Source organism: Corella eumyota, chromosome 2 (genome assembly GCF_963082875.1).
Source record: "Corella eumyota chromosome 2, kaCorEumy4.1, whole genome shotgun sequence".
NCBI lineage: Eukaryota > Metazoa > Chordata > Ascidiacea > Phlebobranchia > Corellidae > Corella > Corella eumyota.
In genome coordinates this window covers 14,624,821-14,636,820 of record NC_137491.1, presented here as the reverse complement: position 1 = coordinate 14,636,820, position 12,000 = coordinate 14,624,821, and the positions used below count along the sequence as shown (strand labels likewise).

Below are 12,000 nucleotides of genomic sequence, written 5' to 3'. Positions count from 1 at the left end.
TGATGTTACTATCTAAAATAAAGTAAAATTTCTAGCAATAACACAACAAAATCAAACTAAACTTTATTTGTTTATTAAATAAATCTAGGTTGCCTATTTTTTTGTTTTTACCCAAATATGAAAAATTACTGACATGCATTTTTAAGTAAAAACATTTTTATGATAAAAAGTTTACAACACATATTAAGGACGACAATGACCTCTAAATTTAATACAAAACTACCCAAACAAACAATGTTACCTTAATCCAAAATCAACCTGTTACCTTAATCCAAAATCAAAATTTAAAAATTATTACTGGTTGCATAGCACACAATTAGTGACAGATTTGAAAGAATTTTGAAACAGAATAATTAGATACTGAATCATTTTCTACTAAACAATGATACTAGATAATTTTTGAAGTTATAATGTCATTTAGTTAAAAAACTGTGTAAAATTACAAAGAAAAAACTTTATGTATGGGTTCGTTTAGTCTTGGACCCTCGGTTTCCTTTTTCTTGGCGATTTTCTTAAAAAAAAGTGCAAATTTAAATATAACTAGTCATTTGCCTTCCCTACAGGCTGTTTTTTTCTAGTTGGTGTAATAAGCCTGCAATCTAAACTGATATGTTACACTGGCAGCTTGGTGTAGCGGTCAGAACCGTTGTAATCACTAGTCACTACATGAGGTCCTGAGTTTAATCCCAATGCTCTAACAATGTTGTAACGCCCTTTGGTAAGGCAGTATAAACGGTGGAAACTCCTGCTGAGCCAACATTTAATCAGCAGCTTATAATTATCCAAAAATTATAATTTATAATGCTGAAGGCAACTTGAGGCTGGGTCGGGTAACTGATGTTACCCTGTGTTAGGGTAGTGAAGTCGACTCTTTTACATCGAGGATAAATGAATATAATAAAAATATAGTTCTAATTATGGCTTAAGAAGTTACAAGTAATAAAGTAAAAACAAATGTTCTACCTTGTAGTTTGGGCAATGTCATTATCAGAAGTTTCAACAACATCGTCACTTTCTTTTTCAAGATCAGCTTTGGTAATTTTAACCATGTTTTCTTCACCATCAACTTCTGTAAGTAAATAAATATTCAAAAGTTAATACCCTGCCATCAAGCTATCACCAAACTAGAGTAATTTTAGGTATCAAAAGTTAATCTACTACTATTTTATTTAAAATGATTTATTTGATTCTGTATATTTTATATGTAATGCGAATATTTACAAAAAATTTTAAGATTTGGAGATTTTACCTTGATCAACATCATTTGTTTCTTCATCTATTTTTTCATTTTCTTCCTCCTACAATATTTGTATTGGTAAAAATGCATTAAATTAGTATTTAAATTATTTTTTGGTGTAATAACACATTCAATTTAAAACAATACTTAATTTAAATTTATTTAGTTTACATTTAATTGTAGGCGCAATAGAATATTTATATAAGAGCTGCTGTAAAACTAAAATAACAGTATTAGCTCGTATTACTAAACTCACTAAATTTACTTAAAAAATTAAATTTCAAAATCAACATGTTTTAATAAATTGAAGGACATTACAGGCGTTAAAAAAAATGTTATTGTCAGAGAAATGGCGTTTTTAGTATAATGGTTTCGACCATTTTACATTAACCCAATAAATTTAAATTTGTAGTGTAAAAATCAGAAACAAAAAATATTTTGTATACCTCCTTCTCCTCCTCCTCCTCTTCTTTATCATCAGAGTTAGAATCATGTGGATCATCTGGAGTAGGTTCGTCAGTTTTTTTGGGGTCATCGGTCTTCTTTCTGTTTTTTTTTTAACAGATTAACAATATATTTCAATAAATAATTTAATTTAGGCTAAAATGAATTGTTTGGCAAAATTTGGTAGTTTCAAAAAAAAACTATTTAGTCCTGAGATTGGGGGTAATTTTACAAAAACATTTTTATTTGTTAATTTAATCTTTTAAGGAATTAATTTAAAAAGCAATGACCCATCAAAAATACAGTTTAAGCTTACAAGGTTAGCAGGCAGCATGGAGTAGTGGTAAAAACACGAACTTTTACAACATTAGGTTATTGGGTTTTTTATAATACTTTTATGTTTTAGCGCCATTAAAAAAGAGATGAACACTGCCGAATCCAATACCAATTGGCAGATTAATTATTAATTAATTAATGAGAAATGTTATTTTTTATTTAGACCATAATGTTTGCCTTCCCACTTTAAAAATAACCAAAGACTGAATAAGACTTGATCAAAAAAAGTACTGTTTTAGTTAAATGTTAAAGAAAAGGTTGGACTTACTTTTTGCAGCAAAACACCAAGATCAAAACAAGAGGCAGGGCTACAACCATAATGTATATGATCCATAACCACGGCTTTTCTTCAGTTGCTGTCAACAAACTTGCCACCATACTAGGCTAAAAACAAATAATTTATTAAAAAATTGTTCAATTTACACTGCATATAATGTTTAAAAGCAATAAATTAAAATACTGTCATATCACAGAAAACCATCTGCCCGAAAACTGGATTTTAGCATCAATAAAGCAATGACTTGTACATTCCCTTACCCTTCTCTGGGTAATTTCCTATAATTTCTAAAAGCTTGCCCTTAACTTTAGTTAGGTATTTTTCAAAATTTTTGTTTTCGGTAAAATGCCTATTCTGGTAAATGGTTTTCGGTAAGATAGGTAAATTTTATATTGTTTTTTTAACATGAAATTTCTAAGAACTTTTATTACATTTTTTTAAATTTTTGTTTACCTCATTGCTAGACTTTACAACTTGTTTCAGTTTCCAACTTTTTTCAGCAAAATCGTCAGCTATTTCCTTTTCATCGGAAATTAAAATATTGTCGAAATAAATATTTTCGTTCATCGACCAAAGCTCAAAACCAACAGCTCCCTGAAAAATTGGTAATTAAATATTAATACCTTGTTTAAGGTTTTAAAAGGTAACATATTTGATTTTTTTACATAACTTAACAGTAATTGCTACACCGCCATGGGGTTGTGGGTTCAATCCACACTGCTCTCATGCTGTAGCGCCCTTGAGGAAGGCGCTATAAATTTATAATCTATGTAATATCCCAAACTGCGACACGCAACTTAAGACTGGGTCAGAGTAACTGATGTTACTCTATGTTTAGGTCGCACATTTAACCTTTCTACATCGAGAATAAATTTATATATTTAAAAAAAAAAATTAGTCTTTATGTGTAAATAAAAATTTAAAAAATAAGGGAAGTTTAAATTTGAGTTACAATTGTTGTCATCTTATAAGGTTCATTATCCTCAAAGTAACCAGGATTTGGGATCATTCTTGGCTTCCAAATTCCTTTATAAGCAGGATTGGGAATTTGAGGTGCTGACCATTTTCCTTTATAAAAAGGGTTGGAAATTAATGGAGGTTCCCATGGGCCACAACCTGGTGCTGATTTGCAAGCAGGATTGTCAACCTAAAAATTTAATGGTTTAGCCAATATAATTGTAAAAGGCTCATTAATCCAGAAAAGATGACAACATTTTTATTATTGTTTTTGCATTTATTCACATATATATAAAATATTTCATAAAAATATATTTTGCTTCTATATAAAAATATTTCATAAATATTTCTGTTTCTTTCATAAATTATTGCAATGTCTTGATTCCTGTTAAGTTTTTTTGTGTAGTTTTTTTTTATAGTTTTTTTAAAAGAAGTTGAATCAAACAGTTTTACAATCAACGCATAGGTCAAAAAAATCGTTTTGCCTATTTTATTAACTGACTAAACATAACTATGCTTGTAATTTTAAATTACAGAGGTTTCAAGATAAGCTTCAGTTATAACAACATATAGGTTTAAGTCATGTATTCTAAATGTTACATCATAATCTCCTACTACTATGACAAAAACTATTTTGATTATTTATTGAAACACTTATTAATAAATTGATTGCAACATTGTAAAAATTTAAATATTTATAAAATTTTCCAACAATAAGTCTCAAAAACAACAAAGTTTCTAAGTTAAATTTTTTATAACAATTAGTGCTAAAAGCCTATTTATTTTATTAATTTGAGGTGAAAAAAGTTCATTTCTCAGGTTATATCCAGAATCAGTTCACATATTATTTAAAATACTGGTTGATTGCCGCTCTACAAGCTGTTTTTATTTATCGTAATTTGATTGTAACTAATATTTTTTGTAATAATTCTCTCGTGCACCACAAAAAGCAGTTTATTTTAAATTAAAACAAAAAAATATTAAAAATTACCTTTGGAGCTTCCCACTCTCCATCCATATCTTCATCCCAATCCTCCGGCTTAACTGCATCTTCATCATCAACATACAAATCTTCCTCCTCTAACCATCCATCTGGCATTTCGGCATCTGAATCAACAATCTTGGCAGGGGCACTTTCATCCCTAAAATTTAAATAAAAAATAAAAAATAGTCTTAAATTTAATAATTGCTAAGACAAAAGATCACGTTAGACTTTAACCAACAGAAGTACAATTATAAAGCACCAGACAACCGATATTTGTTTCCCAATAAAAGGTAGTTTTGGACAACTTATAACGTGGCACCAGAATATGCCGTTTTCTTGGCAACATTTCTTATCCTGAGATTTTTTAGATCTAGTATATATCTATCGATCTAGTATATATCTATCGATCTAGTATATATCTATCGATCTAGTATATATCTATCGATCTAGTATATATCTATCGAGGAAAAAAAAACATTTCGCAATTATAGTCTAAGAGTAAAAATAAAAATATTTTTGATGTTTTTAAACATTTTTTGTTACTAATTTTAAAAAATACAATAGACATCACATTACTTTTTTTTTGTAGGTTTATTAACTCATATTAAAGTTACTACTAAATCTGATAAAAATCAAAAAAAAATATTCTGATTTGTTTTATTTAGTTCTATATACAAATTAAAATAAACTTAAATTTATTTTTTTTTTTTACAAGGGGAATAGGATCTCATATGGCTATTAAGAGTAATCTTTAAAAAATAACTGAATTAGTTAATTTATTTTAAATGTTCGTTTAGTAACAGTTCAGAAAAAATAAATTGTATATAATCATTAAACTTACCAATCATCCGGTTTAGATGCATCAGGATCTGCAATTGTTTCTCTTTCATCCCAATCCTCAGGTTTCTTATCCTTAACATCAACTATTTCTTTATCAGGGTTAACTGGTGGACTAAAAATGCAAAAATTATTTTCAGAAGTTAAAATAAAAAGTGTTTTACAGCAATGTTTTAAAAAATAATTGTGTTGCAAAAGGAATAGAAATATTAATTAAAGTTAATTATGTTTAATTTAGCAGATAAATTTTAAAATTACTAATTTTCAAATATTAAAACATTGTTTACCTAAAATCAGTTAGTAAACTTCCAGAATTGACTAAAATTTGATCTATAAAAATTTTAAAAGAATTATCGGGCTCTACAACCAAAGTGTATAGGTGTGTTGACTTGTCGGAAAAATATTTTTTGATATCAATCGAATTATCTATTTTCTTTGCATGTTTTTCTTCAAATTCTCCAGTAATTGGGTTTTTATGGCGGAAAATAAAGTGAACCTAAACAGAATTTTGTTGTTGTATAAGTTTATAACTAAATGAAATTGTTAATATTTTGTAGTTTGGATAGTTTTTTCTTTTTATGATATATAGCAAACTGTTGAATTTATTTATAAATTGTACCCTGTAATATATTAGGAATTATGACAAAAAAACAAGTCTTTGGTACCCATTTAACAAAGGGTACATTTTTACCTACAACATTTAAGCAGATTTAGGTTCAACTTAAAGTAATAGCCAAAAGTCATTTTAAAAAGTCTTTACAACAGTACTACATGCATTTAAAAAAGTTATAAACGCTATGAACTGTATTTTACATTTGTTAAATTATGAGTTTTTACTTAGATTGACAAAAAACTAGCACACTAAAGGTCACAAAATGTTTCAATTTAAAGTTTTAAAATGGGAAGAAATCACATTCAATTAAATATGATAAATCTTTTAAAAACAGATTCAGTTCAACTAAATTTTGGGTTTATGCCATTCATTAGCATTAGTAAATACTAAATACCAGTCAATAGCTCACTCTATGGTTTGGAATTTTTAATTCACATGATATGGTTGCAACTCTTAACAACATTCGCCCAAAATAATTCACCCACCACAACAGTTTTTTTTTTGTTTTTTTCATAGCTTTAAATTGAACATCATTTGATAAACAATAAACCTTTCACTAAATTTTATATTTTTTTAATTTACCTTATAATCTTCGCCACATTTATCAGGTCCAAACATTATTGTGTAAGGGGTTTTGTCATGAAATAATTTCTAAAAATTAAAAAATATTAAATAAAAAAATATTTAAAACTGGTTGAAACCAATTTATTGCCAATGCATTTATAATTAAAATATAATCACCAATTTTAAATCATCAGTTTGAGATAATAACTTGATGTAAGCACCACCACATTCTATTCCAGTCTGAAAATTAACTTCATATTGTAATACAAATGTTTTTCCATCAAATTTGTAAGGACGGTCCAGTGGAGCTGATATTGCATGGTGCCTAAAACACACAAAGTTTATAGTTTTCTATAAATATATTTAAAATCTTAAACAGTTGTAAGAAATATTTAAATAAAAACAAATTGTGCATTCTGTGAAGCATTATTTTACAGAATAGCCCTACAGTAAGACTTTTAAAAAGAAATTGAAAGTTAAAAATTAAAAAGATAGTTAGTTTGTAAAATGAAAGTTTAAGGCCATTTAACAGAGACTTTTCATATAAAAATATTAAAAATAGCATTTGTATTATAATGTACCCAACTGCTCTAGGAATTAAAAAGCATGATCTTAAATTTATAATAACACTAACTTAAAATAATGTATAGTCAATGGAGGTAATTATTGGACGATTTTGACAAACTTGGCAATAATTTTTTTATTTTAAACTTTAAATCAAATATTTTTGTTCCTAAGATAGTGTTATCATTCATTATTAAAAAGAAATACTATTTAAATCTCTATCTACACATGTTTGCCTAAATATCTAGATTAAAAATGTCTAATAATTACCTACACAAATGGGGTGATTACTGAACACCCTGGGGGTTACTATCGGACAGTGTTAACAATTGCCACATTTGAAATCATTTTTGCGATAAAGGGGATCTTTTGGATAATTTTAGGCTTCAGGCAGTCTAGACGCAAACTTTTTAAAGGACCATCAGAATCTTTAAGAAACTGCTTAGTTACTTTATCCTAGCAAAGATTTTCCTTTTTTAAAGAATTGTCTACATAGAGCTTAGTCTTTTTTTGGCGTCTTTTATTTCATTGTAGGCTATATACTTGCAAACTAAACTTCTAATATCCTTTAAATTTAAAGTAAATTTAGCGGACGCACAATCTTATATACACTCTTTTAATTGTTTGCAATCAATGGTGTTAAATACAGGCTTTACACCTAGGATCTGTACCTTCATTACTAAGATAATATTGAACTGTTGGTTTTGGTATGTTATATTCTTTGGGTAAGTTTCAAACACTTGTGCCTACAGCTTTGTATTCTTTTAATATTTTCTGCATTTTACCATTTTCTAAGCCTTTTGAGGGGGGTATGTATTTTCTTGGCATTTTTATTTTAAATTTATTTCTACTTTAAATTATGAATACACTTTATTGCAAAAAAGAAATTAAAATGTTTTTATAATAACTGTGACTAAATTGACTACAAGTTCTTTTTTCGGGCTTGGGCGCATTTTGTATAGACTGTGATAAAGATAAAGGTTTAAATTAGGGCCTTATAGAAAGATCAGTGTATTTTTAGTTAGTGTTGCCAATCTGAAAATTTAGTAATTTAAAAATTATGTCAATTTTAACCACTTACTCTTTGCCTTTATTTTCGAAAAAATCAATAATTTTTTTGGAAATTTTAAAAGCGCATATTTTTTTTAGGCAATTTAGATTTAAAAAAAGACATTTATTTAAACCTCATGATATAGACAATGTTAAGGCAAATTATAGCTAAAAAGAAGAAACCCTTAAAAATTTTAAAATGGTGTCCACTAATTACCTCCAAATTTTAACTGTCCAATAATTACCTCCATTGACTATATATAAATTTAATTTCTTTTCTTAAGTTGTAAACTTTTTTTGCTTTCATTTTCAACTTTTGAAGTGAAGTTTTAAGACAAGTTAATTTTTGACTTCAAAACTCTTTCCATAAAAGAATAAATTAACAATTATAGAATTAGGGTACAAATTGCTAACTTAGCCTAATGGACATGCATGTAAATTAAATTTTGTCGGTTGTAAGGTGTAGTGGTAGGAACAATGGGCTTCACAACATGGGAATATAGTTCGATTTCCACTGCCTTTATGTTGTTGAAACCTTAAGTAAGGTGTTATTAATGATCTTAACTCCTGCCAAGAAGTTTAAATTTGAATATATGTAACAAAATTTTTCAATACCTTCAAAAACCGCCAAAGTCTATAAAAAATATTACCTGGCCTTTTCTTCCAAAACAAGACCAGTATCACCATCGAGTGAGTTTTCTGCCAAAGCTTTTATGTTCCATTTTCCATCATATTTTGCTATCTCAGAATCAACACCTTCCTTCGTTGCTTTTGAATGTATCCAACTAAAATGATTAAGTATAATTAGCTTTGTGCACAAACAATATGTTAACTAGAACAAATAGAAATAAGGCAAATCCACATTTTTAGATTTATTACATCCAATTTGTCCGAATTCGATCAGCTTGAACTGTTTTTAAGTTTTTTAAACCATTAAAACATAGTTATACAGTGTATTTTGTATTTGTTTAGTCCGCAAAATAGCCTACAGACTATGTACTGTCTAAATTAATGCTGTTATTCGGGACAAGCATAAGTTCTTTAGTTGATGATTGCTTGATGTACCTATCAGTGCAAAACATTAAACTGTGCAATGTTTAAACTTCACTTTAACTGACAAGGTGTTATCACTGGTCATTTTAAAAAGTTATGCACAAATATTTTTAAAGTTAGCACGAGATCAAGCATAAAAATATGCCTTATCCCAAATCTATAAAAACATGAATCTGAATCCAAATCCCAACACGAATTTGTTCAATCCCCAATGTAATCAAGAAGGTTTTACATTCTACCTTGGTATTTTTAAGGATGCAATCTACTTTCAAAATAAATATGCTTATTTGAAATTAGGGATGGGCTGAAATTCAAATTACTCGGTTTCGACGAGCCCGAGTATTTTGTCGCGATACTCGGCCGAGTATTTTGTCACGATACTCGGCCGAGTATTTTGTCACGATACTCAGCCGAGTATTTTGTCGCGATACTCAGCCGAGTATTTTGTCGCGATACTCGACCGAGTCCGAGTACTCGGTTATGACGTCATTTAAACGTATATAACTGGTTACGAGAATCAAGTGTTTAACGTTGGCAAAACTACTTACCGCTGATAGCAATATCAATTTAAGTCCAAACGAAAATGTAAAAGTCTCAAATTTATTATGCGTAAAATTTTACTAAGTAAAAAGTGTATTTGTTGCGCAATCGTTGCTTAAATAACGTGATATAATTGAAAGTAGATTATAAATTATTAGAAAAAGGTAAACCTCATGATTTTTTATGTTTAGTAAATCGTATACGATCTTGAATGACAAATTATTACTCGACGTCCGAGTACTAAAAAATGCTCAACAAACACAAGTATTTTAATACTCGGGCCGAGTATTAGGACTCGATAGGCCTATCCCTAATTGAAATACCAATTTTATTTTTAATATATACTAGGGATGGGCCAATCGAATCCGAGTCCGAGTACTCGGCCCGAGTATTAGGAATATTTTAATACTCGTGCTCGTCGAGCATTTTTTAGTACTCGGACGCCGAGTAATAATTTGTTATTTAAGATCGTATACGATTTACTAAACATAAAAAATACGAGGTTTGCCTTTTTCTAATAAATTACGATCTACTCTCAATTATATCACCTTATTTAAGCAACGATTGCGCAACAAATACACTTTTTACTCAGTAAAATTTTACGCATAAGGAATTTAAGATTTTTTCATTTTTGTTTGGACTTAAAATGATATTGCTATCAGCGATAAGTAGTTTTGTCAACGTTAAACACTTTATAATCTATAAATACATGTTTTTTGGCAAATTTTGCAATTTTAAAATTATGCGGGAAAGATTCTCGTAACCAGTTATATACGTTTAAATGACGTCATAACCGAGTACTCGGACTCGGCCGAGTATCGCGACAAAGTACTCGGACTCGTCGAATCCGAGTAATTTGGATTTCAGCCCATCCCTAATATATACCTTCTTAAGCAAAAAAAAAATATATAAATAGCTGTTTTATCCCAATTTTTATAATTTTAACTCCTGCTAACAACCTTGTAAGCTTTCTATTTTGTCTTTGGTATTTAATGTCTATTGATTTGACTAACTCAGGGAAAATAGACAAAATTGATACTAAGAAAAAATGAATACTAAGACTATAGTTTTACTAACCTCTCTATTGCATCATCAGAGTCAAAAGGCTCAGCTAAATAAACATCCCCTTTAGGTAAAGGTGTAGAATATGCTGGTCCCTAAAACACATTTAAAAATAATTTTATGTAAATTTAAGGGATAAAGTTTTTTGTTTGATTATATTTATAAAAACAATTTAAACAAAAAAAAAACAAGCAGAATTTACCTTAGCAACTTCTTCCTGACAATAACATGTGATAAATAAAAATAGTAGAATAAAATAACTTTTCATATTTCTCTAGAGACAGACCACTAATTAAATGTTTAATAAGTCTAAAATAAACCTAAAAAATGTAAAACATAATTATTTATAGACTCTTTATATATGTATATACACATTAAATATAAAAGATCTTTATATAAATAAATTTAATTTTAAACACAAACTTTTAAAATGTGGCATATATGGATATTAATATATATATATAATATAAATTTAAATAACTTGTTGTTGATTTTATTTTCTGGTGCGAAGGAAATTCAAAAAAAGTTCGAGCATACTAGGGAATACCAATAAACGATGATTACCACCATTTTTGTAAGCACAATTTAATACAATTAAATTCATTAACTTATATTTTGTAATGTACTTTTTCGTATTATATCATCATTATTTCGCTACACTTACCACAACTTTAGTTTAACGGCTATATCTTGTATGAGTTATATATATAAGTTCTTGCATAAGATAAGATGTTCGAATGGTTTTTATATTGATTATTATATTATACTTGTTCGATTTTGTAAATAACGATTGTATTCAAATAAGGTTAACTGTAATTAAAAGTGATTATTAAAATTTAGCAGATCGAATTTTATAATACACTTCATCTGTTTATAATACTTTGTAGTAAATATTAAATTGCAAGTTTAGGAATCCAAAAAATTTTGAATCTTATTTTACTGACATAATGTCAAATTCCCCATAGTGCAATAAGTAAATTTTATTTACAATTTGTCTGATATACACATTAATAAAAAAAATACGCAAGCAATAAAGCAGACAAGGCATTCGGTATGTACACGCGAGTAGTACTAAAATACGGGAAGTTGAGGTTGCGGGGTGCGAAAAATACGAAGACTAAACAGCTAAATGTAAATGTTAACAAAAATTGCTTAATGTGAAAAAGGGCAGAATTATTATACCCTTTATTAATCTTCCCTTGGCTTTATAGTCGATTTCGCATCATCCCTTGGCTTTTAAAGTCTATTCGCATCATCCATCAGCCATTTAGGTAAATTTTGCATTAATCTGTTAATCCTGCAGTAAAGCACAGAAATGCCTTCCGTCCCTTATTCCGCGAATTTTTGTTAACATTTATTTTCGGTCCCGCACTACCCTGCATTTTAGGATTGTTCTTATCAACAAACTGCCAAAATCACCAAACTGTCAAATCGAAATCGGCCCAGCTTTTTTTAAGCGCTGTAAAACGCCTAAATAACAA

At 28.4% G+C, this 12,000-nt stretch overlaps 1 protein-coding gene across 1 annotated transcript; it reads right to left on the bottom strand.

The window, feature by feature from the left end:
• Positions 1 to 51: 51 nt before the first annotated feature.
• Positions 52 to 11,862, bottom strand: LOC145743909 (calnexin-like). Its single transcript, XM_082561973.1, has 16 exons — positions 11,184 to 11,862; positions 10,722 to 10,839; positions 10,535 to 10,614; positions 8,515 to 8,649; positions 6,428 to 6,575; positions 6,269 to 6,337; positions 5,361 to 5,569; positions 5,078 to 5,188; positions 4,243 to 4,393; positions 3,247 to 3,441; positions 2,748 to 2,888; positions 2,286 to 2,401; positions 1,684 to 1,783; positions 1,250 to 1,298; positions 964 to 1,069; positions 52 to 511 (listed from the first exon to the last, which is right to left on the bottom strand). The coding sequence occupies exons 2-16, from the start codon at positions 10,785 to 10,787 to the stop codon at positions 472 to 474; spliced, it is 1,716 nt and encodes a 571-aa protein (XP_082418099.1). The 5' UTR covers positions 10,788 to 10,839; positions 11,184 to 11,862; the 3' UTR covers positions 52 to 471.
• Positions 11,863 to 12,000: the final 138 nt, after the last annotated feature.

What these genes read in the sequence shown, in the direction of transcription:
- LOC145743909 (XM_082561973.1), bottom strand. Translation starts at nt 10,787, where the DNA reads ATGAAAAGTTATTTTATTCTACTATTTTTATTTATCACATGTTATTGT. An exon ending in AATGTGGCGAAGATTATAAG is followed by an intron (nt 5,570 to 6,268) that starts GTAAATTAAAAA and finishes AATTCTGTTTAG; the next exon opens with GTTCACTTTATTTTCCGCCA. An exon ending in CTTATAAGATGACAACAATT is followed by an intron (nt 2,889 to 3,246) that starts GTAACTCAAATT and finishes CCAATTTTTCAG; the next exon opens with GGAGCTGTTGGTTTTGAGCT.